Genomic DNA, 26,263 nt, shown 5'->3' with positions numbered 1-26,263 from the left:
TTAAAAAAATTATGTATTGCGTAGTAAAACTACAAGTGTTGCTCTCCACTTTCTGGAGGACCGAGTTTTGAAATCAGTGGAATTCATGTGTGATAGCTAAGGACATGGAGAAAACACCTGTCTCTGGATTACATCTTCAAACTAAGGGCAACCATGGCATCCATGACAGGAGAGCCATCCATGATGTATACGGACAGGGTAAGATAGTCTAGCTACAGAAAGTGGTTTTATTTCAAGTTAAAGTGTACTGTTAGCTAGCTAACGTTATCTGGCTGGCTCACTAACTAACGTTACGTGTATGATCTTATTATTCGTATCTCAGAACCATTTGCATTGCTAGTTATAGTCTAATGTTAGCTAGCTAACATTGAACCTGGTTGGTTAGCTACCTGCAGATTCATGCAGGGTAGTAACATCATGAATTGGGGTTATGATTCATTGTTTAGCTAGCTAGCTACATGTCTTAACAATAGACTCCACTATGCAAGTATCAATTTCAATAGAATGTCTGTTGATAGACAACTGTTGATAGACATAATTGGTAATTCACTCTGGCTATCTACTCTGATTCCAGACCACAGGTAAGATAGTCTAGCTAGCTACATTTTCAGATATTACATGTTTCTAATTTTGACTTCAAGTTAGAGTGTACTGTTAGCTAGCTAGCTAACGTTAGCTGGCTGGCTCGCTAGCTAACGTTACGTGTATGATATTATTATTGTTATCTCAGAGCCATTTGCTTGGCTAGTTATAGCTTAATGTTAGCTAGCTAACATTGGACTCGATTGGTTAGCTACCTGCAGATTCATGCAGGGTTGTAACATCATGAGTTGGGATTATGGTCCATTGTTTAGCTAGCTAGCTAGCAAACATTCAGAGGCCATTTTCTCAAAAGTGAGGTAACAAGATGATCAACTTTCAAAGCATAATTACTTTCCCATTGTTCCTCAAATGCAGTGTATGATATGGCATTTTGTAGCTCTGTTTCTCTGCTTTTATCCAATGTAAAAAACACTATTTCAAATTTTGCTACATAAGACCGAATCAAGGCGGTCTGTCACAAATATTATTGGTTGCGTACACATATTTTGCATTTGTTATTGTGGGTGTAGCAAAATGCTTATGATGGTGTGTATAGACTAAATATGAATAGAAAAGGTGTATGTCAGTAGTTATATAGGATGAGCCTAGACTAGAATACAGTATATACATGTAAAGAAGGTAAAACAGTATGTAAACATTATTAAAGTGACCAGTGTTCAATTACTATCTACAGTACATCTCTAAGGTGCAGGGTCGAGTATCCAGGTGGTAGTCGGATAGAAACAGTGACTAAAGTTCAGGGCAGGGTACTGGGCGGAGGCCAGCTGTAGGTGATTATTTAACAGTCTGATGGCCTGGAGATAAACTGTTTTTCAGTCTCTCGGTCCCAGCTTTGATACACCTATACTGGCTCTGCCTTCTAGTGGGATGAACAGGTCGTGGCTTGGGTGGGGGAGGTCCTTGCTGATCTTCTTGGCCGTCTTGTGACACTGGGTGCTGTAGATATCCTGGAGGGCAGGCAGTATGTCCCCGTTGATGCGCTGGGCTGACTGCACCACCCTCTGGAGATTTCTGTTTTTGCGGGCGGTGCAGTTGCTGTACCAGGCCCATCAGGATGCTCTCAATTGTGCATCTGTAGAAGTTTGTGAGGGTCTTATGTGCATACTGCCCCTAGAATGAGGTGGAAACTGAGCTGCACTTCTTAACCTCCTGCCAAATGTATGACCATTTAGAGACACATATTTCCCTTAGATTACACAGACCCCAAAATAATCTATTGGGTGAAATACCACAGTGTGCAATCACAACAGCAAGATGTGTGACCTGTTGACACAAGAAAATGGCAACCAATTAAGAACAAACACCATTGTAAATACAACCTATATTTACAATGATTTATTTTCCCTTTTGAACTTTGACTGTTTGCACGTCATTACAACACTCTGTATATACACACAATATGACATTTGAAATGTCTTTATTATTTTGGAACTTTTGTGAGTGTAATATTGGTGCGTGTGTGTGCGTGTATGACAAACCCAGTGTATTCAGAACACTTGACACCACAACAGCAATTTCATAATTCCAATATCATTCAGCATGCTTTTGGGATACACCACAACCTACTGTGGACTATCTCTGAGCTGTTAGGTGTTCCCCTGTGTGTGTCACTTCTCACTGATGTGCTGCATCACATTTCTATGTGGTCTCTTATCTGTGAAAACAAATAAGTTTTGAACTGAAGTATTGTACACTGCTGTGGAAATAGTGCAATCAAAAGGAGAGACTTTTACATTTCTTCAAAACAATCAATCAATGATTTAATTACTGCAGTAATGGAGCTTGTCAACAAACTCCCACTAGTTGATTCGTTGAGATGCTCAACGACAAAATATACCATGGCCTTTTATAGCAAAGATACACCCCCTTCAATCTTCATGACAAACAACAGATGTATGGAATGGTTAACTTCTCTAGGGTAGGAGACAGCATTTCGAATTTTGGATGAAAAGCATGCCCAAATTAAACTTCCTTCTACTCAGGTCCAGAAGATAGGATATGCATATAATTAGTAGATTTGAATAGAAAACACTCTAAAGTTTCCAAAACTGTTAGAATAATGTCTGTGAGTATAACAGAACTGATTTGGCAGGCAAAAACCTGAGAAAAATCCATTCAGGAAGTAGGATTTTTTGTTGTTGTAGTTTTCTATTCAATGCCATTACAGTATCCATTGACTTAGGACTCAAATGGCAATTCCTATGCCTTCCACTAGATGTCAACAGTCTTTAGTACTTGTTTCAGGCATGTTTTCTGAAAAATGAGGGAGTAAGAGCAGTCTGAATGAGTGGACCCTGCCGTGTCACAGAGCTTTTTCATGCGCGCGACCGAGAGAGTGCCTTTCTTGTTTACCTTTTATATTGCCGACATTATTGTCCGGTTGAAATATTATCGATTATTTAGGCTAAAAACAACCTGAGGATTGAATATAAACATCGTCTGACATGTTTCTATGAACTTTACGGATACATTTTGGATTTTTTTGTCTGACTGTTGTGACTGCGTTTGAGCCTGTGGATTAATGTTAATCTTTAAACCTATGTAAAATAGTTGTATCTTTTCTGAATTGTTATAATGAGTATTTCTGTATTTGAATTTGGCGCTCTGCAATCTCACTGGATGTTGGCCAGGTGGGACGATAGCGTCCCACATACCCTAGAGAGGTTAAGATTTGTATGAAAGATCCTTATAATTCACAGCAAAGAGTATCTGCTGTAAAAACTGTTCTCATTGTGTAGAGACCAGGGTCTGGTCCCGGAGTCATCTCTCCCTGGTACCTTATAGAACAGAAACATTAACTCATGCTATGGAATGCGGTCTCTTTAGGTTTATCACCCAAAGACATCGTAAATCTTCTGTCAGTGTTAAATCTCCCAGAGGCCCATCCTCAGTAGAACACACACAGATGAGTGTTCTAACAACCCTTATTCTGTTGCATAAAACAACCATTTGATGCGATTACAGTATAACATAATCTTGCAATTCTGCTCTCACAACACACAGCGGCTACCATCCATGAAGCATTTCCCAGATGTGACAGTATTGAGTATTAATTTGTAAGGTTTAACTACTATACAATAATATAAGTGTGTAAGTGGTATACTGTGTACAGTAAGTGACATCTCTGGCTCACCCAACTGAAGCAGGAGATTGAGGGTGTTTAAAAGGAGATGCTACTATAGAATGCCGTGAAAACAGTTGATAATAGGACTCAAATGCATTGTGCCACAGGGTTGTTGTTGGTAGAGAGCATATATGCTAGAAACGTGGAGCACAAAATTGGATCCCATATAGATACTGTATATACTTATATGACCAAGGATAGGCAGCCTAAGACTCTGGATGGTTCACAAGCATTTAGAGTTAGTGTCCAGATAGTCATAATCCATTCCATCTTACCACACACACACACACCTGTGGTAACAGACTTGTTAGGTAATCTAGTTGGGATGTTCTCTGTAGCTCTGACAGCTCCATGCACACACTGTGAAATGCAGCTTATAAAGAATACCAAACACAGGCCTGCCAGAAACAGCCACAGAGGAGTACACAGACCAAGCCAAATCAGATCCAAGTTTCAAGCTCGTCCTATGGGAAGACTCACAATTCTCACTATTCTCACTATTCTCTTTGTTACATTCTAGAAGCATGTGAGCCAGTGGGAAGTGCGACATAAGCATGAAATAGAGAGAGGTCTTGGCTGCTTGTGGCCACTCATGAGTTAATATAGCCAGGACTGGCTTCACATTCAAAATACTAAGCATGCTCACTACAGTTCTCTCTGCCTGCGGTGGGGGAGCACTGATACGGCAGAATGAAGATTAGTCTGTCCATCTCACTCTTTCACCCCCTCCATCGCCCTCTCTCCACACTTAAACTGTACGTATTTCAATCATTTTGCATGGTATAAAATTACCTGCTCTAAATGAAACACAGTTTCCATGACAGACCCCACCAACGCCCTGAAAGCAGCTCCACATATGACCCATTAACAACAACCTATCAGGCTTGATGTCCAGCATCTGTTGAATTGCTGCTTTCCATCAACATGACCCACATCCCTCCAGCCCAGTAGCCACTGTACTGGAGCCTTGGCAGGGAACACTTTGTGACACAGTGTTACAATGCCTCTGTATCATGAGCCCTGTGAGTCATGTGTAATACATTGGGCTCTCCCACTATTGAGTAGTGTGTGGAGTAGTGTGTAAGGGCTCACCAGTTGACTCACCACAGAACGGCCTGTCACACATGCACACGTTCCAAGTCAACAACACTCTGGTGGTACTAGCCTATGTATGAGTCATGGAGAAAAGACTGCAATCTATTTCCTTGGGGTTTTTCCTCTGTTTGTCTTGTCAGAGCAGATTGCACTGGCAGAGTGCCGACTCTGCAATTTTGACACCAATTGAGAGGGAAAATATAATTTACTATAATGAATTACAGAGAAGCGTAATATTGCATGGATTTAAACATAACAAATTGAATATTCTCCAGATGGTTTTAATTGTGTAGTATTTAACAGCATACATTTACAGACAATGAAAAGTCTGTAAATATGTGTTTTAAGCAAAGTAGCTGTCCAAAGCCTGGTAATTCTGTTTTTACATACCACCTGTAGATGGCAGTCTAAGAGCTTGCAGAAATATGTAGGTACTTTCACTCAAACCATGAAAAGGAAAAACCAAGGAAGCCAACATAATTTCATCCATGCTCGAAAGAATAAGAAAATATGTTAGTGCAAAGTGATAAACAAATGCCTTCATCAGTGCTGTGCAAATTCATTAGGAGAAGACACATCTGTTGTTCGTAAGAGGCGCGACAAGTCAGGTGCAGCAACTGGTTAAATACATACCGGGGAAAAGGGAAACAAAGGTCTCTTCTCAATGATATCTGGCCATTTATTTTTATTCTTCTACATATTTCCTGTTTAAACTATATGCCCTGGGCCCAGTTTTTCAAAAGTTGTCTTATTGGATTTCGGCAATCGGATAGGATTAAATGATAGCACTGGGTTTTTCAAAACTGAAAACAGATTCTGATCCTCCGAATAGGGATAAGGATTTAGTAATCCAATCTGACCTTTAATCAGGATTGTATTGAGCTTTTTCTTGATCCCAGTGGAAGGGTAGATTTAGAAAGGCATTACAACCACAACATTTCAATGTAACTAACTTTGTTAGATCTGAAAATCAAAGGTTAAATATGTTCAATTGACTGCAGTACGTATGTGGTAAGAAGTTATATTGAGAAGTGTCAAACAAATGTTTCTACTTATTTCTTGTAACGTCTGCTTTCAACTCACTCTCAAACACGTAGATCCCCTGAACGCAGCTCACTCTCCAGCTCACACTCTCAAACACATAGATCCCCTGAACGCAGCTCACTCTCCAGCTCACACTCTCAAACACATAGATCCCCTGAACGCAGCTCACTCTCCAGCTCACACTCTCAAACACATAGATCCCCTGAACGCAGCTCACTCTCCAGCTCACACTCTCAAACACATAGATCCCCTGAACGCAGCTCACTCTCCAGCTCACACTCTCAAACACATAGATCCCCTGAACGCAGCTCACTCTCCAGCTCACACTCTCAAACACATAGATCCCATGAACACAGCTCACTCTCCAGATCCTAATCACCTGAATTCTGACCACCTGTTCAGACACCTGTATGTCATTATCACACACTATTTAGTTTAGTTCTTTGCACCCCATCATTGTGAGATATTGTTTGTGACACACTTCTATTCGGAGCGCTGGTTTTCCGGTAATGTAATCCTCCTGTGATATGATAGTTTTTGCCTGCCTCACTAATGATGCCTTTTGCCTATTCCCTGCATCTACCTTAGCCTATCGGTTTTCCTGTTATCAGCCTGATCTCCCGAATGACGTTACTAGCCTCTTCCCTGCCTGTACTGTTGCCTTTTTGAACACCCTGTGTATGACCTTCTGCCTGCCCCTGGACCAGGCTACCTGCCTCCTCCTGTGGTCCTTTAATAATAAACACCTGCTGCGCCCTGCGCTTGAAACCAGCTCTGTCTCCCATTGTGTTCATTACAATTCTAACTGATATGCAAGCTATATTTATTTTTTATAAAGTTACCTTTATTCAAGTAGTTTACTTTATTTGTTTGCTTATGAGCGTGTTGTGGTATCTGGAGAAACACTTAAGGTATGTGTTTCATGTAGGCTTACCCTGGCGTAACGTTCGATAACCATGTAAATCTCTCTGGTTATGCCTGGTTATTCTTTAAAAGTGCTTTCCTCACCAACTTAAATAAGCATGCCCCATTCCAAAAATGTAGAACCAGGAACAGATAAGCCCGTGGTTCACTCCAGACCTGACTGCCCTTGAGCAGCACAAAAACATCCTGTGGCGTACTGCATTAGCATCGAATAGCCGCCGCGATATGCAACTTTTCAGGGAAGTTAGGAAAGCAAAGGCTAGCTTTTTCAAACAGAAATTTGTATCCTGTAGCACAAACTCCAAAAAGTTCTGGGACACAGTAAAGCCCATGGAGAATAAGACCACCTCCTCCTAGCTGCGCACTTCACTGAAGCTAGGAAACACTGTCACCACTGATAAATTCATGATAATTGACCATTTAAATAAGCATTTCTCTACGGCTGGACATGCTTTCCACCTGACTACCCCTAATCCGGTCAACAGCCCTGCACCCCCCCAAAGCAACTTGTCCAAGCCTCCCACATTTCTCCTTCACCCAAATCCAGATAGCTGATGTTCTGAAAGAGCTTCAAAGCCGGCCTAGACAATCTGGACCCTCTCTTTCTAAAACTATCAGCCAAACTTTTTGTAACCCCTAACACTAGCCTTTTCACTTTCATATCGTCTGAGGTCCCCAAAGATTGGATAGCTGCCGCAGTCATCCCCCTCTTCAAAGGGGTAGACACTCTAGACCTAAACTGCTACAAACCTATATCTATCCTACCCTGCCTTTCTAAGGTCTTCGAAAGTCAAGTTAACAAATAGATCACCAACCATTTCGAATCCCACCATACCGTCTCCGCTATGCAATCTGGTTTCAGAGCTGGTCATGGGTGCACCTCAGGCACGCTCAAGATCCTAAATGATATCATAACCGCCATCGATAAGAGACAATACTGTGCAGCTGTATTCATCGACCTGGCCAAGACTCTGTCAATCACCACATTTTTATCGGCAGACTCAACAGCCTTGGTTTCTCAAATGACTGCCTCACGTGGTTCAACAATTACTTCTCAGACAGAGTTCAGTGTGTCAAATCGGAGGGCCTCTAGTCCGGACCTTTGGCAGTGTCTATGGGAGTGCCACAGGGTTCAATTCTCGGGCCGACTCTCTTCTCTGTATATATCAATGATGTCGCTCTTGCTGCTGGTGATTCTCTGATCCACTTCTACGCAGACAACACCATTCTCTATACTTCTGGCCCCTCTTTATCACCAAAGCCCCATACACTACCCACCACTGTAACCTGTATGCTCTCGTTGGCTGGCTATCGCTTCAAATTCGTCGCCAAACCCACTGGCTCCAGGTCATCTATAAGTCTTAGCTAGGTAAAACCCCGCTTTATCTCAGCTCACTGGTCACCATAGCAGCACTCACCCGTATCACACGCTCCAGCAGGTATATTTCACTGGTCACCCCCAAAGCCAATTCCTCCTTTGGCCACCTTTCCTTACAGTTCTGTGCTGCCAATGACTGGAATGAATTGCAAAAATCACTAAAGCCGGAGACTCTTATCTCCCTCACTAACTTTAAGCACCAGCTGTCAGAGCAGCTCATAGATCACTGCACCTGTACATAGCCCATCTGTTACTAGCCCATTCAACTACTTCATTCCCATACTGTTATTTATTTATTTTGCTCCTTTGTACCCCAGTAGCTCTACTTGCACATTCATCTTCTGCACATCTATCACCTCAGTTTTTAATTGCAATATTGTAAATATTTTGCCACTATGGCCTATTTATTGCCTTACCTCCCTTATCATACCTCATTTGCACACACTTTATATAGACTTTCTATTGTATTATTGACTGTATGTTTGTTTATTAATTTGTGTAACCCTGTGTTGTTGTTTGTGTCGCACTGCTTTGCTTTATCTTGGCCAGGTCACAGTTGTAAATGAGAACTTGTTCTCAACTAGCCCACCTGGTTAAATAAAGGTGAAATTAAATAAAAAATTAAATACAATTACGGTCACTGTGGGGACGTCGTTGTCGATGCACTTATTGATGAAGCCGGTGATTGAGGTGCTATTCTCCTCAATGCCAATTGCATGAATAAAACTGTTGAGTTATCTTAGATTATTGTCGATTCATTATGGCTATTTTGAAGAAGTGATTACTGGCTTTGTTCCTATGGTGTCTCATGGGCGACAAACATCTAACTGCCACATCAAACCACACCAGTGGAGGCTCCTCAGAAGCGGAAGACCATCCTCCTCAGTGAATTTCATAAAAATAGAATTTGTGAAAAACATTTAAAAAAGTGATCCTTTTTTAGATATATTTAGTATAGTTTTATTGACGTCACCAAATAATTAATTAAAACACACTGTTTTGCAATGAAGATCTACAGTAGCCTCAACAGCACTCTGTAGGGTAGCAACATGGTGTAGCCGGAGGAAAGCTAGCTTATGTCCTCCTCTGGGTACATTGACTTTAATACAAAACCTAGGAGGCTCATGGTTCTCACCCCCTTCCATAGATTTACACAGTAATTATGACAACTTCCGGAGGACGTCCTCCAACCTATCAGAGCTCTTGCAGCATGAACTGACATGTTGTCCACCCAATCAAAGGATCAGAGAATTAATTTAGTACTGAACACATAAGCTACAGCTAGCTTGCACTGCTGATCATAAAATGTGGTGAGTAGTTGACTCAAAGAAAGAGAAAGACAACAGTTGAACAGTTTTCAACAAATTAATTTATTCAAAAATAAAGAAGTGTCACATTCTGACCTTAGTTCTTTTGCTATGTCTTTGTTTTAGTAGGGTCAGGGCGTGAGTTGGGTGGGTTGTCTATGTTCCTTTTTCTATGTTGTGTTTTGCGTTTGGCCGGGTATGGTTCTCAATCAGAGGCAGGTGTCGTTAGTTGTCTCTGATTGAGAATCATACTTAGGTAGCCTTTTCCCACTTGTGTTTTGTGGGTGATTATTTTCTGTTATGTGTATGTCACCTTTCAGAACTGTTTCGTTTCGCCTTTGTTATTTTGTTTAGTGTTCTCGGTTTAATAAATATATGATGAACACTCACCACGCTGTGCTTTGGTCCTCACCTCATTCCAACGACGAGCGTGACAAGAAGAAGCAAGAGACAGAGTTTTATTTTTTCAATTTCAGTTTCACTTACTTAGCTAGAAAATGCAGCTGGCTAGTTTAGGCTACTAAAACACCCAGCTCAAACAGGGGGATGCTATGTTAGCTAGTTGGCAATGACTATCCAATACAACACTGGAACTCATCCAAGTCAAGACTAAACTGTGTAACGGCAGATTTCCTCCTCTTCGTCTGAAGAGGAGTAAGGATCGAACCAAGATGCGGCGTGGTAAGTGTCCATGTTTTTAATATGAAAAAACTGAACATGAACACTAATACAAAAACAATAAACGTGAACAAAACCGAAACAGTACCGTGTGGCGAACAAACACAGACACAGAAACAATCACCCACAAAACAACAGTGAAACCCAGGCTACGTAAGTATGATTCTCAATCAGAGACATTTAACGACACCTGCCTCTGATTGAGAATCATACTAGGCCGAACACAGAAAAACAACCTAGAAACACAAAACATAGAATGCCCACCCAACTCACTTCCTGACCAACTAAAACAAACAAATAACACAAGAACTAGGGTCAGAACGTGAGAAACTGCTTACTGACTATTCACTAACTTTATTGCATGATTGTAGCGGGTTTCTAATGTATTAGTTCTATTAGCTATTTTGACTAGGATGTTACTTTAGCTAATATGGGGACAATGATGTAGGCTGTGTGTAGCGGTTATGACATGGTTTAGCTTGTGCATTGAAGCCCACAAATGAAGGGAAAAGGTGAGAGGAGGAGACTGCATAGAGGCGAGAAGGAATACAACGTGGTTGCTATGAAAGTGAACCATGTTTACGCGTGATCAGTGGTATATTCATTCCACCAATTCTGTTGAAAAGCGTTTAAACGGAAGCAAATGAAACAAGGATAAAAATACCTGTATTCGTCCAATAGAAACTCTCGTTTGCAACTGTTGAACTAATGATTACTCCGTAGATAAACTAGATGCAGGCAAGTTTGTGCAAGGAGGTATTTAATGTGTCACTGTCTGTCACCTCATATTTTTCTCTCGACCTGTGTGCATCTACATTGTAAACTTTCATTCATAGGCTAGGTTGTAGCAACCTATTGATGAGTATAAGGAAAATTCAAGTATCAAGACTGAAATCACATTTATTAATAAGCAGAGAAACACATGCGGAATCTATGTATTTAGTCAATCACTTCACTTCACGCCAGACCCCGCCACACCCACCAAACGGAGCAAACTTTCAAGAACGGTTTGGGGAAACGTGTCATTCAATACAACCGCCACACAACATAGCAAACGTTTAATCAAACTGAACACATCCCAGGTGTGTCGCATCCTAGCAGGCGGCGTAGTGGTGTCGATGTACCCTTGAGCAAGGCACTTAACCCTAATTTGCTCCAGGGGTACTGTATTACCATGGCTAACCCTGTAAAACAACACATTTCACTGCACCTAGGGAAAGGGTATACCTAGTCAGTTGCACAACTAAAGGCATTCAACCGAAACGTGTCTTCTACCCCAACCCCTCTGAATCAAGAGGTGAGGGTGGCTGCCTTAATTGACGTCATTGGCCCCCGGGGAGCAGTTGTTGTTGGGGGTTAACTGCCTTGCTCTATGCCTTGCTCTATGTGACAATATAACATCTTAAGTATGTGTCTCTGAATTAATTTGTACAGCACAGATGAAGGCATATAATGTGGTAATTGCTGTTTCATTGTAGCCTGAGAGTGGACCAATTATTTATTTATACACTAGATGACTGACGAGGTGCTGTTTTGAAGCCACCGCGCCTCCATCTTGGCACTTCCCCACCATAGTAAAAAATATTTTGGAAGCTATGGAAATGCATTTATTATTGTGTACATTTGTTTTTGCACGATTATTCTATTACAGACACCTTAAAGGGATAGCTCGGGATTTTGGCCATGAGGCCCTTTATCTACTTCCCCAGAGTCAGATGAACTCGTGGATTCCATTTGCATGTCTCTGTGTCCAGTATGAAGGAAGTTAGAGGTAGTTTCATGAGCCAATGCTAACTAGCGTTAGCACAATGACTGGAAGTCTACAGATGTCCAGTCATTGCGCTAACTCTAGTAAGCAATTGCTCTAGTGTTAGTTTGGTACCGCTTCCCATGCTTACTTACAAGCCCTTAAACAACAATGCAGTTAAGAAAAAAAAGTGTTAAGAAAGTATTTACTAAAATAAACTAAAGAAATAAGTAAATTAAAACTAATTAAAAAAATATAGAAAAATAACAAATAATTAAGGAGCAACAATAAAATAACAGTAGCGAGGCTATATACTGTCCTCACGTCAACAATAAAAAAATATACTTAAATACAGGTAATTGTGTCCTTGAAACATTTAATTGAAATACTGTAGAATTCCATTTATTCCTATGGAGTGCCAAAATGGTTGGCTTCAAAGCTTTTCATTGGTCATTACATAGCATCAACAATACAGGGTTTATGTACATCATTGGCACAGACCCTCACACTGGCTTTCTATCTCGCATCACTAAAGTCTGGATTACATTCAAGATATCATAAAATGACATTACATAATGTATGTTGCTTTCAGAAAATGACAGATATAAATTGATGTCAGGATCACAGTATGTATTCCTCATTAAAATGTGCCTGAGATGAGCACACTAACAGCAGCGTATGTGACGAGTCAAAAAATGTTAGTGCAAAAAGGATGCAGATACCACTGAACAAAAATATCAACACAACATGTAATGAGCTGAAAAAGATCCCAGAAATGTCCCATTGGTACAAAAATATTACTTCTCTAAAATGTTGTGCACACATTTGTTTACATCCCTGATAGTGAGCATTTCTCCTTTGCCAAGATAATCCATCCAACCGACAGGTGTGGCTGATTTAACATCATGATCATTACACAAATGCACCTTGTGCTGGGGACGATAACAAACTGTGCCGTTTTGTCACACAACACAATGCCACAGATGTCTCAAGTTTTGAAGGAGCGTGCAGTTGGCATGCTGACTGCAGGAATATCCACCAGAGCTGTTGCCAGAGAAATGGATGTTAAGTTCTCTACCATAAGCCACCTCAAACATAATTTTAGAGAATTTGGCAGTACATCCAACCAGCCTCACAACCCCAGACCACGTGTTTGGTGTTTTGTGGGTGAGCAGTTTGCTGATGTCAACGTTGTTAACCAAGTGCCCCATGGTGGTGTTGGTGTTATGATATGGGCAGGCATAAGCTACAGACAATGAACACCATTGCATTTTATCAATGGCAATTTTAATGCACAGAGATACCGTGACAAGATCCTGAGGCCCGTTGTCGTGCCACCGCCATCACCTCATGTTTCAACATGATAATGCACGGCCCCATGTCGCAAGGATCTGTTCACAATTCCTGGAAGCTGAAAATGTCCCAGTTCTTCCATGGCCTGCATACTCACAAGACATGTCACCAATTGAGCATGTTTGGGATGCTCTGAATCGACATGTACGACAGCGTGTTCCAGTTCCCGCCAACATTCCACAGGCCACAATCAACCGCCTGAGCAACTCTATGCGAAGGAGATGTGTCGTACTGCATGAGGCAAATGGTGGTCACACCAGATACTGACTGGTTTTCTGATCCACTCCCTACCTTTCTTTCAAGGTATCTGTGACCAACAGATGCATATCTGTATTCCCAGGCATGTGAATTCCATAGATTAGGGCCTAATGTATTTATTGCAAATTATTGATTTCCTTATATGAACTGTAACTCAGTAAAATCTTTGACTTTGTTACATGTTGCGTTTTATATTTTTGTTCAGTATAGTTAAATAGTTAACCAAAAAGCTACCTGGACTTCTTATTTAGCAGTCTTATGGCTTGGGGGTACAGTAGGAGCTGTTCAGGGTCCTGTTGCTTCCAGACTTAGTGCATTGGTACTGCTTGCCATGTGGTAGCAGAGAGAAAAGTCTATGACTTGGGTGGCTGGAGTCATTGAAAATGTTTAGGGCTTTCCTCTGACACCGCCTGGTATATCTAGGGATGAGTGTATGTCTAAGCCTGGCTCGTGGCTCAGATGTGAGGCCTGGTGTTGGTTTGAGCCTCAGTAGCCATGAGCACAGGCCTGGGGCATTCCTATGGGACTTAGTATTGATGTAAATCTTAGCTCAGCCACAAGTGCGGAGCAGCACAACATAGTAGAGCACAGAGCTGGAGCCACAAACATACACACGTACTAATGATGTGCGGGTTGACTCATAACCCAACGATTTTTCTTTCATTATTTTAGGCTATCTGGTATTAGTGCATAAGCCTAAGCTTTGGGGCTTAACTGTACATGCACCAAATAGACTACACAGCCAATTGACAAACAATGCTTTTGGGAATGGGCAGAAAAAGTTAACGTCAATCCACAGAGGAAAAAAGGCCATTGTCAAAGTTCAATTCAGTAAGACAAAGGCTGTGATATGAGAGTTGAAAATAAAGAGAAGGGAGAAAGAAAAGTAATGTTTGGAAAATATGCTATAAGAGGATGATAGCAGTGCCGGCTATGTTATGTGTGATGATTGTGAGGCGCTATACAAATTCGACAGTCACAAGACGGGACTTCAAATAAGGCTGATGGCATGTCAAGGGAACTGTAGTTTAGATGGGTTAAACAGAAACTTAAATCTGGAAACTGACTCTAGGTCTATAACTAACATGGCCTAAATAAAAACTCCTGCAGAATTAACATTTCTTCCAGATATCTCATCAGAAACACGTTGGGTCACTTTCACAGCTTTCTTTTTCCTTACAACCGGTCAAACTCATGTAATTTGGACATCTTGCACAGAAAATCTTTCCTGTTTTTTTTGTTGTTGCTTTATAGTATTTTTTCCCCAGTCTCAAAACATCTTTGCTCAGCTAATGTTGACAATGAAAACTTTACCAATGCCAACTAGATTGATGCATTCACTCTATCAATCTATTGCATTATTCTGTTGAGAAAGGGTTTATTTAGTCTTCTAAGGCCGACTCTTTTTTCTGTATATATCAATGATGTTGCTCTTGCTGCTGGTGATTCTCTGATCCACCTCTACGCAGATGACACCCTTCTGTATACATCTGGCATTTCTTTGGACACTGTGTTAACCTCCAGACGAGCTTCAATGCCATACTACTCTCCTTCCGGGGCCTCCGACTGCTCTTAAATGCAAGTCAAACTAAATGCATGATCTTCAAGCGATTGTTGTCCGCACCCGCCCGCCTGACTAGCAACACTACTTTGGACGGTTCTGACTTAGAATATGTGGACAACTATAAATACATAGGTGTCTGGTTAGACTGTGAACTCTCCTTCCAGACTCACATTAAGCATCTCCAATCCAAAATTAAACCTAGATTCGGCTCCCTATCTCGCAACAAAGCATCCTTCACTCATGCTGCCAAACATACCCTCGTAAAACTGACTATCCTACCGATCCTTGACTTCGGCGATGTCATCTACAAAATAGCCTCCAACACTCTACTCAGCAAACTGGATGTAGTCTATCACAGTGCCATTTTGTCACCAAAACCCTATATACACTACCCACCACTGCAACCTGTATGCTCTCATTGGCTGGCCCTCACTACATAGTAGTTGCCAAACCCACTGGCTCCAGGTCATCTATAAGTCCTTGCTCGGTAAAGCCCCGCCTTATCTCAGCTCACGGGTCACCATAGCAACACCCACCCGTAGCACGCGCTGGAGCAAGTATATTTCACTGGTCATCCGCAAAGCCAACACTTCCTTTGGCCACCTTTCCTTCCAGTTCTGTGCTGCCAATGACTGGAACAAATAGCAAAAATCACTGAAGCTGGAGTCTTATATCTCCCTCACTAACTTTAAGCATCAGCTGTCAGAGCAGCTACCGATTACTGTACACAGCCAATCTGTAAATAGCACACCCAACTACCTCAACCCCATATTGTTATTTATCCTCTTGCTCTTTTGCACCCCAGTATCTCTACTTGAACATCATCATCCGCACATCTATCACTCCAGTGTTAATCTTAAATTGTAATTATTTCACATCTATTGTCACGTTCTGACCATAGTTCTGTTATTTTATTATTTGTTTTAGTATGGTCAGGGCGTGAGTTGGGGTGGGCAGTCTTATGTTTGTTTTTCTATGTTGGGTTTTGTGTTCGGCCTAGTATGGATCTCAATCAGAGGCAGGTGTCGTTAGTTGTCTCTGATTGAGAATCATACTTAGGTAGCCTGGGTTTCACTTTTGGTTTGTGGGTGTTTGTTTCCGTGTGTGTGTTTGGGCCACACGGTACTGTTTCGGTTTTGTAAATTCACGTAATCGTTTATTGTTTTGATTTAGTGTTCAGTGCTTTCTTTAATTAAAATCATTATGAACACTTACCACGCTGCGCTTTGGTCCGATCCTTACTCCTCCTCAGACGAAGAGGAGGAAATCCGTTACATCTATGGCCTATTTATTGCCTACTCTTCTACATTTACACACACTGTACATTGGTTTTTCTATTGTGTTATTGACTCTGTTTGTTTATGTGTAACTCTGTTTATGTTATTGTCACACTGCTTTGCTTTATCTTGGCCAGGTCGCAGTTGTAAATGAGAACTTGTTCTCAACTGGCCTACCTGGTTAAACAAATGTGAAATTAAAAATAAATAAAAAAAAAGAGAAAGAGAAGCTACATGTATCTAATTATTGACAAGTTGCAAAATGTTGGAAATTATAAGCAGAAACATATCTAAGTCAGGCAAAAATAATCCTGCACCCCCTGTCAAAAAGACATAATGGGACCCATGTCATCCAAAAAGTTGTCTCAAGTTTGCCAAAAAGCACCTGGATGATCATCAAGACTCTTGGAAGAATGTTCTATGGACAGATGATTCAAAAGTCTAACTTTTTGGACGACATGAGTCCCAATATACAGTGCCTTGCGAAAGTATTCGGCCCCCTTGAACTTTGCGACCTTTTGCCACATTTCAGGCTTCAAACATAAAGATATAAAACTGTATTTTTTTGTGAAGAATCAACAACAAGTGGGACACAATCATGAAGTGGAACGACATTTATTGGATATTTCAAACTTTTTTAACAAATCAAAAACTGAAAAATTGGGCGTGCAAAATTATTCAGCCCCTTTACTTTCAGTGCAGCAAACTCTCTCCAGAAGTTCAGTGAGGATCTCTGAATGATCCAATGTTGATCTAAATGACTAATGATGATAAATACAATCCACCTGTGTGTAATCAAGTCTCCGTATAAATGCACCTGCACTGTGATAGTCTCAGAGGTCCGTTAAAAGCGCAGAGAGCATCATGAAGAACAAGGAACACATCAGGCAGGTCCGAGATACTGTTGTGAAGAAGTTTAAAGCCGGATTTGGATACAAAAAGATTTCCCAAGCTTTAAACATCCCAAGGAGCACTGTGCAAGCGATAATATTGAAATGGAAGGAGTATCAGACCACTGCAAATCTACCAAGACCTGGCCGTCCCTCTAAACTTTCAGCTCATACAAGGAGAAGACTGATCAGAGATGCAGCCAAGAGGCCCATGATCACTCTGGATGAACTGCAGAGATCTACAGCTGAGGTGGGAGACTCTGTCCATAGGACAACAATCAGTCGTATATTTCACAAATCTGGCCTTTATGGAAGAGTGGCAAGAAGAAAGCCATTTCTTAAAGAAATCCATAAAAAGTGTTGTTTAAAGTTTGCCACAAGCCACCTGGGAGACACACCAAACATGTGGAAGAAGGTGCTCTGGTCAGATGAAACCAAAATTGAACTTTTTGGCAACAATGCAAAACGTTATGTTTGGCGTAAAAGCAACACAGCTGAACACACCATCCCCACTGTCAAACATGGTGGTGGCAGCATCATGGTTTGGGCCTGCTTTTCTTCAGCAGGGACAGGGAAGATGGTTAAAATTGATGGGAAGATGGATGGAGCCAAATACAGGACCATTCTGGAAGAAAACCTGATGGAGTCTGCAAAAGACCTGAGACTGGGACGGAGATTTGTCTTCCAACAAGACAATGATCCAAAACATAAAGCAAAATCTACAATGGAATGGTTCAAAAATAAACATATCCAGGTGTTAGAATGGCCAAGTCAAAGTCCAGACCTGAATCCAATCGAGAATCTGTGGAAAGAACTGAAAACTGCTGTTCACAAATGCTCTCCATCCAACCTCACTGAGCTCGAGCTGTTTTGCAAGGAGGAATGGGAAAAAATTTCAGTCTCTCGATGTGCAAAACTGATAGAGACATACCCCAAGCGACTTACAGCTGTAATCGCAGCAAAAGGTGGCGCTACAAAGTATTAACTTAAGGGGGCTGAATAATTTTGCACGCCCAATTTTTCAGTTTTTGATTTGTTAAAAAAGTTTGAAATATCCAATAAATGTCGTTCCACTTCATGATTGTGTCCCACTTGTTGTTGATTCTTCACAAACAAATACAGTTTTATATCTTTATGTTTGAAGCCTGAAATGTGGCAAAAGGTTGCAAAGTTCAAGGGGGCCGAATACTTTCGCAAGGCACTGTATATTGTTACAGGAGATAGCTCGTAGGAGAGGGAGGACAGCTAACTGTGCACAATATAGGGACTATTGCACATACCCAGATCATGGTGAAAGTAGCAGAGATAGTGTTGGCATTTCAGACACTATTGTAAACTTTCAGGAAACCTATGATTCAGAGTTTTGTTAGGATGGATATTCTTCCAACGACATTAATCTCTTCCCCATTTATAACAACCAGCAAACACTTGACAGATTCCATGCAGTGATTATTCTCACGGCAGTCGCTGTAGGGACAGTAACTGAAGGTGGCCATATACAGGTAGTAACAGCATGGAATTGGACTACGGTGTAAATTAGGTATTTGGAGGTATGCGTCATGGGCAGTGTTAGTAGTAGCAGGGGTTACTCTAGTAGCTTTGTTGGGAGAGTCTGTTGTTCTGTTGTCAGGAAATGACCCATGCGTTGCAGCGTGTATATTCCCAGGTGAAAGTGGCACATGAGGAGCAGGAGATAACCGGGAGCACGAACTGAATTCTGGAGATTGAGTGTACATAAAGAAACACTAGGCAGGGGTGTTGGGACAGCATTGGTCTGGTCCACACAGTATTCCTTGCAGCGGTAAAGATCGTCATGTCACAACATTCTGAAGGCATTGATTCGGGATACGCACTTGCCTATCAGGTGACGTGCCTATCGGGTGGCAATGGAGGAAGAAGGAGAACAAAGTGAAAATGACATGGCTTGGGAACACCTTTCGGAGCCTGTGGCCAGAAAGGGGAAGACTGGGTGAGGTTCTCTAGGGCCTTCATTTTTGTGGAATCCAGTATCCTGGAGGCATAGAGACAGGTGAAGAGAGAGTGGGAATTGTCATGCTATCAGACTTTGGGTTTTCATGCATATATAATTATGCATAGCTTACCACCTTATTAATGCTGATATGTCTTGTGTTCCGTTTGACCTTTGAACTCTTGTGCTGTCACTCTCTTAGGAACCAGAAGGAGAAAGTTGAACTGGAAGAAGTCAACAGATCCAGCAGGCACGTGTGCATGGTGTGACTATAGAACAGAGGCCATAAGTCGGAGTTTGTAAACCTCACTGTGAATGTTAATTATGTTACATTTTTTGCTCATGTTGTATTATCATTGTTTGCCCATTTATAATAAATGTCCAAGTTTATATAGTGATGAACAGTATGGGGTTAATGTTCAACAGAGGGGACTGTTGGGTTCTGAGAATATGAAATATACTTATTCATGTCAGTGAGGGAGAGAGGGTAATGTATAACGTTTACATTATGTCAGGATATGTTGTTGTTAGCCATCAGGGATCCTATGGGAGGGATCCTCTGGGAGGAGAAGAGACACAGTCTGGTACCAGTCACCATGACAGCCGTGAGTTGGGGAGGAGTGAGCACTTTGGGGCAGAGGTCAGGTCAGGTGAAGTGAGGAAGAACAGATATCACTAAGGCTCTCTGTCAAGCAACAGAGATGCATTGGCTGTTCAGATGTGTAGGAGGAGACTCCGCATAGGATAAATAGTTAAATATCAGTGCTTGTGTGAATATGTCTTAGTCGGTTCAGCTATTCGATCCTTTGGGATGAATAAACTTGATTTAAGTTTTCATGATGTCCGTCGAGTTCTTACTGATATTTAGAACCTAACATTCCTATGCAAAGTTCAGCAGGAGACTGGCCGTCTGTGCATCATGGAAGAGAAGGAATGGATCCCTTTTATAAATGTACTCAGTGTTCCGTTATCCATGGCTGTCTGACCGAGATACTGTATCTAGCACAAATAAACTCTACTCTGTTTCAGGAACAATTGAGGTTGAACTAAAGTTTCCACTGATCCACTCACAGATCCCATCTGATCTCATCACATTCCACTGTGAGGAAGCAGGGCTTAAAATAGCCCCTTCTCTTTCTCACACACACTTGTTTTACTATGCTTGTGGGGACTAAAAATGTCTTCCCATTTAAAATCCTTAACCAAGCCCTAACCTTTTCATTTGTTTTATTTTTAAATTTTACCTGCAATTTTGATCTTGTTTCATCACTGCAACTCCCCAACAGGCTTGGGACGCGAAGGCCGAGTCATGCCTCCTCCGAAGCATGACCCGTAACACCCGCCCGCTTCACCTGGAAGCCAGCCGCACCAATGTGTCGGAGGAAAAACCCTTCAACTGACAACTGAGGTCAGCCTGCAGGAGTCACTAGAGTGTGAAGAGCCAAGTAAAGCCCCCGGCCAAACCCTCCCCTAACTCGGACGACGCCAGGCTGCGCCACTTGGGAGGCCTCAAACCTTAATTCTAACCCTAATTGTAACCCTAACCCATAAGCTTGGACACACAGTTTGATGTCAATGATGGGCACAGCTGCATCCCTTGCCATAGTCTAGACGGTAGACAATATCTACTCTCTATCTCTGTGCACTCAGGGCATAGAGACTGATAACTCTGAATGTAACAGATGACAAAACCCACTGCCTCACATATTTAGGGTGTGTTACAGTAACAGCGTGACCCTAAAACTACAATCAACATCTGTTCACTCAGAACAAGGCCCTCTTCAAGATGAACACTTCTGAATGAGTATTGATGGCTAGGGTACAGGGTTACTGTTACAAACTGATTTAGCTACTATAGCTCTAGCAGGGGGTCTAGAACATACCATCCTGCTGTTCAAATCAGAGGGAGGGGAAGAGAGGAAATAGACTAAAAACAGAAGGTATGTAGGAAAGATAATGGAGCTAATATATTTTTTAAATAATATAATCTTTGAGCTCTAATAATCACCAAAATAAAAGCTAGACAGTCAAGGAGAATATACAATACCAAAAACAATTCATTCATTTTGAGTATTCATTTTATTATGTTTGAGCAAAATAATACAGCATAAGCCTATGGCAAAATGTGTAGAATTGCAGGAAATTAGCAAAAATGTCTCTCAGCTCCATGGAGAAATTTGCAGAATGAAACATTTGTGCCACGCTCTCATTGCCACTCCCCCTGCCACTCCCCCTGCCACACCCCCTGCCACACCCACTACCTAAGCCCCCTTTTGATCCCAAAAAACCCTGGAGAGGACGGCAGAGAGAAGATGGGAGGGGGAGAAGTACGGCAGAGGGAAGAGGGGAGGAGAAGGACGGAAGAGTGGTGATGAGTCCTGCATTATACATGAGGAAATAATTCCCTCTACTGACAATGATGAATTCATCATCTATATCAGGAAGAGATATGGATTACTTACTCATCTCTGATACTCTACATACATCTGTGAGTATCCTTTATTAAAGCAAAGCAAATGTCTCAACACATCCTCACGTCCCACCTCAGTCACCTGCTAGAGAACACAAGCAGTGGCGCAAGGTGCATGTTGGGTAATCAGTACGGCTCAGCGTCTACAACCTTGTTATCTGTGCCCTGATCCCACTCGCACAGGCAATATCATTACCACATCATGCTGTGCAGCTATGGCCAGAACATGAGGCCACCCAACGAGGACTCAAGACTTACTGCTCATATTAACACAATCTGTATCAGGTGCTGATAAATCTAAAAGCAGTTATGTAGTTCCTAACCTGATTAGCTAACATGACTTTGTTTAGATAAAAAAAAACAATTAGAATGCACTGAACTTATTACCCAGTTACTAGGTATTTATTCCTAAATAACGCTGTAATGTCATGTATGTGCACAGCATATGTGCATGTGTTTGTGTCACACTCACGTTGGTTTGGAGGCCTCGGCCTGGTCAGTCTGGAGCTTATGCCCCCCCTCCACCTCCATGGTGCAGTAGACGATCCGATTGGGCGCCAGCGACTTTAACCCCTGAACCTCCACAATCACCACCTGAGAGAAAAATAAAAGCTGATCAAACACATATATACATTAGAGGTCGACCGATTATGATTTTTCAACGCCGATACCGATTATTGGAGGACCAAAAAAGCCGACACCGATTAATCTGTATTATTTTTTTTTACATTTATTTTTATTAATGACAATTACAACAATACTGAATGAACACTTATTTTAACTTAATATAATACATCAATAAAATCAATTTAGCCTCAAGTAAACAATAAAACATGTTCAATTTGATTTAAATAATGCAAACATTTAGTGTTTTCTGTATTAATTTGGTCAGGCCAGGGTGTGACATGGGTTTGGTGTGTGTGGTGTGTATTGTCTTGGGGTTTTTGTTAGGTATTGGGTTTGTATTATAGTAGGGTTTTCTATGTAAGTCTATGGCTGTCTGGAGTGGTTCTCAATCAGAGGCAGGTGTTTATCGTTGTCTCTGATTGGGAACCATATTTAGGCAGCCATATTCTTTGAGTGTTTTGTGGGTGATTGTTCCTGTCTCTGTGTTTGTTGTCACCAGATAGGCTGTTTAGGTTTTCACACGTTTATTCATGTATAGTTTTCCTTCATTAAAAAAACATGAATAATAACCATGCTGCATTTTGGTCCGCCTCTCCTTCACCTAAAGAAAACCGTTACAGAATCACCCATCACAACAGGACCAAGCGGTGTGGTAACGGGCAACAGCAGCGAAAAGAGGAATGGACATGGGAGGACATTTTGGACAGTAAGAGTATGGACTATACTACTTGGGAGGAGATAGAGAGGTGGGCGGTCGACCCAGGGAGAGTGCCGGAGCCCGCCTGGGATTCGATGGAGCAGTGCGCGGAAGGTTATCGGAGAATGGAGTTGGAGAGACATGCACGGCGGTGCGGTAGGAAGCCCGAGAGTCAGCCCCCAATTTTTTTTGGGGGGGGGCTCACAGGGAGTATGGCGAGGCCAGGTAGGAGACCTACGCCAACTTCCTGTGCTTACCGGGGGGCTAGAGAGACCGGGCAGGCACCGTGCTATGCTGTGGAGCGCACGGTGTCCCCAGTGCGGGTGCATAGCCCGGTGCGGTACATTCCAGCTCCGCGTATCGGCCGGGCTAGAGTGATCATTAAGCCAAGTGCCATGAAGCCGGCTCTACGCAGCTGGTCTCCAGTGCGTCTCCTTGGGCCGGCTTACATGGCACCAGCCTTGCGCTCGGTGTCCCCGGTTCGCCTGCATAGCCCAGTGCGGGCTATTCCACCTCGCCGCACTGGCAGGGCGACCGGGAGCATTCAACCAGGTAAGGTTGGGCAGGCTCGGTGCTCAAGAGCTCCAGTGCGCCTGCACGGTCCGGTCTACCCAGTACCACCTCCACGCACCAGCCCTCCGGTGGCAGCTCCCCGCACCAGGCTTCCTGTGCGTGTTCTCGGCCCAGTACCACCAGTGCCAGCACCACGCATCAGGCCTACAGTGCGCCTCGCCTGTCCAGCGCTGCCAGAGCCTTCCTCCTCTCCAGCGCTGTCGGAGTCTCCCGCCTATCTAGCGCTGCCAGAGCCTTCCTCCTCTACAGCACTGCCGGAGTCTCCCGCCTGTTCAGAACTGCCAGTCTGCAAGGAGCTGCCAGTCTGCAAGGAGCTGCCAGTCTGCAAGGAGCTGCCAGTCTGCAAGGAGCTGCCAGTCTGCAAGGAGCTGCCAGTCTGCAAGGAGCTGCCAGTCTGCAAGGAGCTGCCAGAGCTGCCAGTTTGCAGGATGCCGCCAGAGCTGCCAGTCTGCAAGGAGCCGCCAGAGCCGCCAGTCTGCAAGGAGCCGCCAGAGCCGCCAGTCTGCAAGGAGCCGCCAGAGCCGCCAGTCTGCAAGGAGCCGCCAGAGCCGCCAGTCAGCATGGAGCAGCCAGAGCCGCCAGTCAGCATGGAGCAGCAAGGCAAAGGGACTAAGACTTTGTTGGAGTGGGGTCCACGTCCCGCGCCGGAGCCACCACCATGGACAGACGCCCACCCGGACCCTCCCCTATGGGTTTCGTTGTGCGGTCGGGAGTCTGCACCTTGGGGGGGGGGGTTCTGTCATGCCCTGGTCTTAGTATTTTGTGTTTTCTTTATTAATTTGGTCAGGTCAGGGTGTGACATGGGTTTTGTGTGTGTGGTATGTTTTGTCTTGGGGTTTTTGTTAGGTATTGGGTTTGTATTATAGTAGGGTTTTCTAGGTAAGTCTATGGCTGTCTGGAGTGGTTCTCAATCAGAGGCAGGTGTTTATCGTTGTCTCTGATTGGGAACCATATTTAGGCAGCCATATTCTTTGAGTGTTTCGTGGGTGATTGTTCCTGTCTCTGTGTTTGTTGTCACCAGATAGGCTGTTTAGGTTTTCACACGTTTATTGTTTTAGTTTATTCATGTATAGTTTTCCTTCATTAAAAAAACATGAATAACAACCACGCTGCATTTTGGTCCGCCTCTCCTTCACCTAAAGAAAACCGTTACACATGTAAGAAAGCTAACGTTTAAGTTCCTTGCTCAGAACATGAGAACATATGAAAGCTGGTGGTTCCTTTTAACATGAGTCTTCAATATTCCCAGGTAAGAAGGTTTAGCTTGTAGTTATAGGAATTGAATTATAGGACTATTTCCCTCTACCATTTGTATTTCATTAACCTTTGCCTCTTGGATGTTCTTATAGGCACTTTAGTATTGCCAGTGTAACAGTATAGCATCCGTCCCCCTCGCTTCTGCCTATCATCGCTCAGTCAGATACTTAGATGCTTGTATGCTCAGTCATATTATATGCAACGCAAGACACGCTAGATAATATCTAATAATATTATCCATGTGTAGTTAACTAGTGATTATGATTGTTTTTTATAAGATAAGTTTAAGGCTAGCTAGCAACTTACCTTGGCTTACTGCATTCGCGTAACCGGCAGTCTCCTTGTGGAGTGCAATGAGAGAGAGGCAGGTCGTTATTGCGTTGGACTAGTTAACTGTAAGGTTGCAAGATTGGATCCCCCAAGCTGACAAGGTGAAAATCTGTCGTTCTGCCCCTGAACGAGACAGTTAACCCACCGTGCCTAGACCGTCATTGAAAATAAGAATGTGTTCTTAACTGACTTGCCTAGTTAAATAAAAGGAATAAAAAAATAATTTAATAATAAAAATTGTTTTAATCGGCAAATTGCCGCCCCAAAATATGAAAAGTTGAAATCGGCCCTAATTAATCGGTCAACCTCTAATATACATACATATATATATATATATATATATATATATATATACACATACACACATATCACTTATTTCCAACACACATCTGCTGCTACAAACTAGTTTCAGTCAAACACAAAATTACATTTAACAATTAGAGCACTGTTAAATACACTGATTCTGTTACGGTTTTCTTCTGGTGAAAGAGAGGAGGACCAAAATGCAGCGTGGTTATCTTTATACATCTTTAATGAAAGATGAAAAATGAACAATATACAAAAACAAGAAACGTGAAAAACCGAAACAGCCCTATCTGGTGCAACAAACACAGAGACAGAAACAATCACCCACCAAATACTCAAAGAATATGGCTGCCTAAATATGGTTCCCAATCAGAGACAACAATAAACACATGCCTCTGATTGAGAACCACTCTAGGCAACCATAGACTTACCTAGACTACTGTACTAAACACAACCCGATCAATCTACAAAACCCCTAGACAAGACAAACATATAATTCACCCATGTCACACCCTGGCCTAAACAAAATAATAAAGAGAACACAGAATACTAAGACCAGGGCGTGACAGATACTACTATAAAGAAACAGCTTCCTTGGTTTTTCACAGACATGGGCCGCCCAGATCAGCTCAGCCTCTGATCTACAGCCATGTCCCCTGAGACCAGCAGAATAGGGAGTGTAAAACATTACGACTGCTGCAACAAACATTTCTGAGGTATACGAGAGAGGGACTATGTCCCATAGGACATTACTCATCAGAGCCTACAGTGCCTTCAGAAAGTATTCATACC

General features: G+C 42.4%; 1 protein-coding gene across 5 annotated transcripts in view; it reads right to left on the bottom strand.

Annotated features, from left to right (window-relative positions):
* LOC110528964 (calcium-dependent secretion activator 1) overlaps positions 1-26,263 on the bottom strand; it is a 164,258-nt gene that overhangs the window by 72,941 nt on the left and 65,054 nt on the right. For all 5 annotated transcript variants that reach the window (XM_036983473.2, XM_036983474.2, XM_036983478.2 and 2 more), the window contains exon 6: positions 22,154-22,275. In XM_036983473.2, the coding sequence (XP_036839368.1) occupies positions 22,154-22,275 (122 nt within the window). The remainder of the gene's footprint in view (positions 1-22,153; positions 22,276-26,263) is intronic.

This window comes from Oncorhynchus mykiss, chromosome 7 (assembly GCF_057628025.1).
Source record: "Oncorhynchus mykiss isolate SJ-2025 chromosome 7, ASM5762802v1, whole genome shotgun sequence".
In the NCBI taxonomy this organism is placed as follows: domain Eukaryota; kingdom Metazoa; phylum Chordata; class Actinopteri; order Salmoniformes; family Salmonidae; genus Oncorhynchus; species Oncorhynchus mykiss.
The sequence above is the reverse complement of the archived record's forward strand: the minus strand, read 5'-3'. Positions and strand labels throughout refer to the sequence as shown.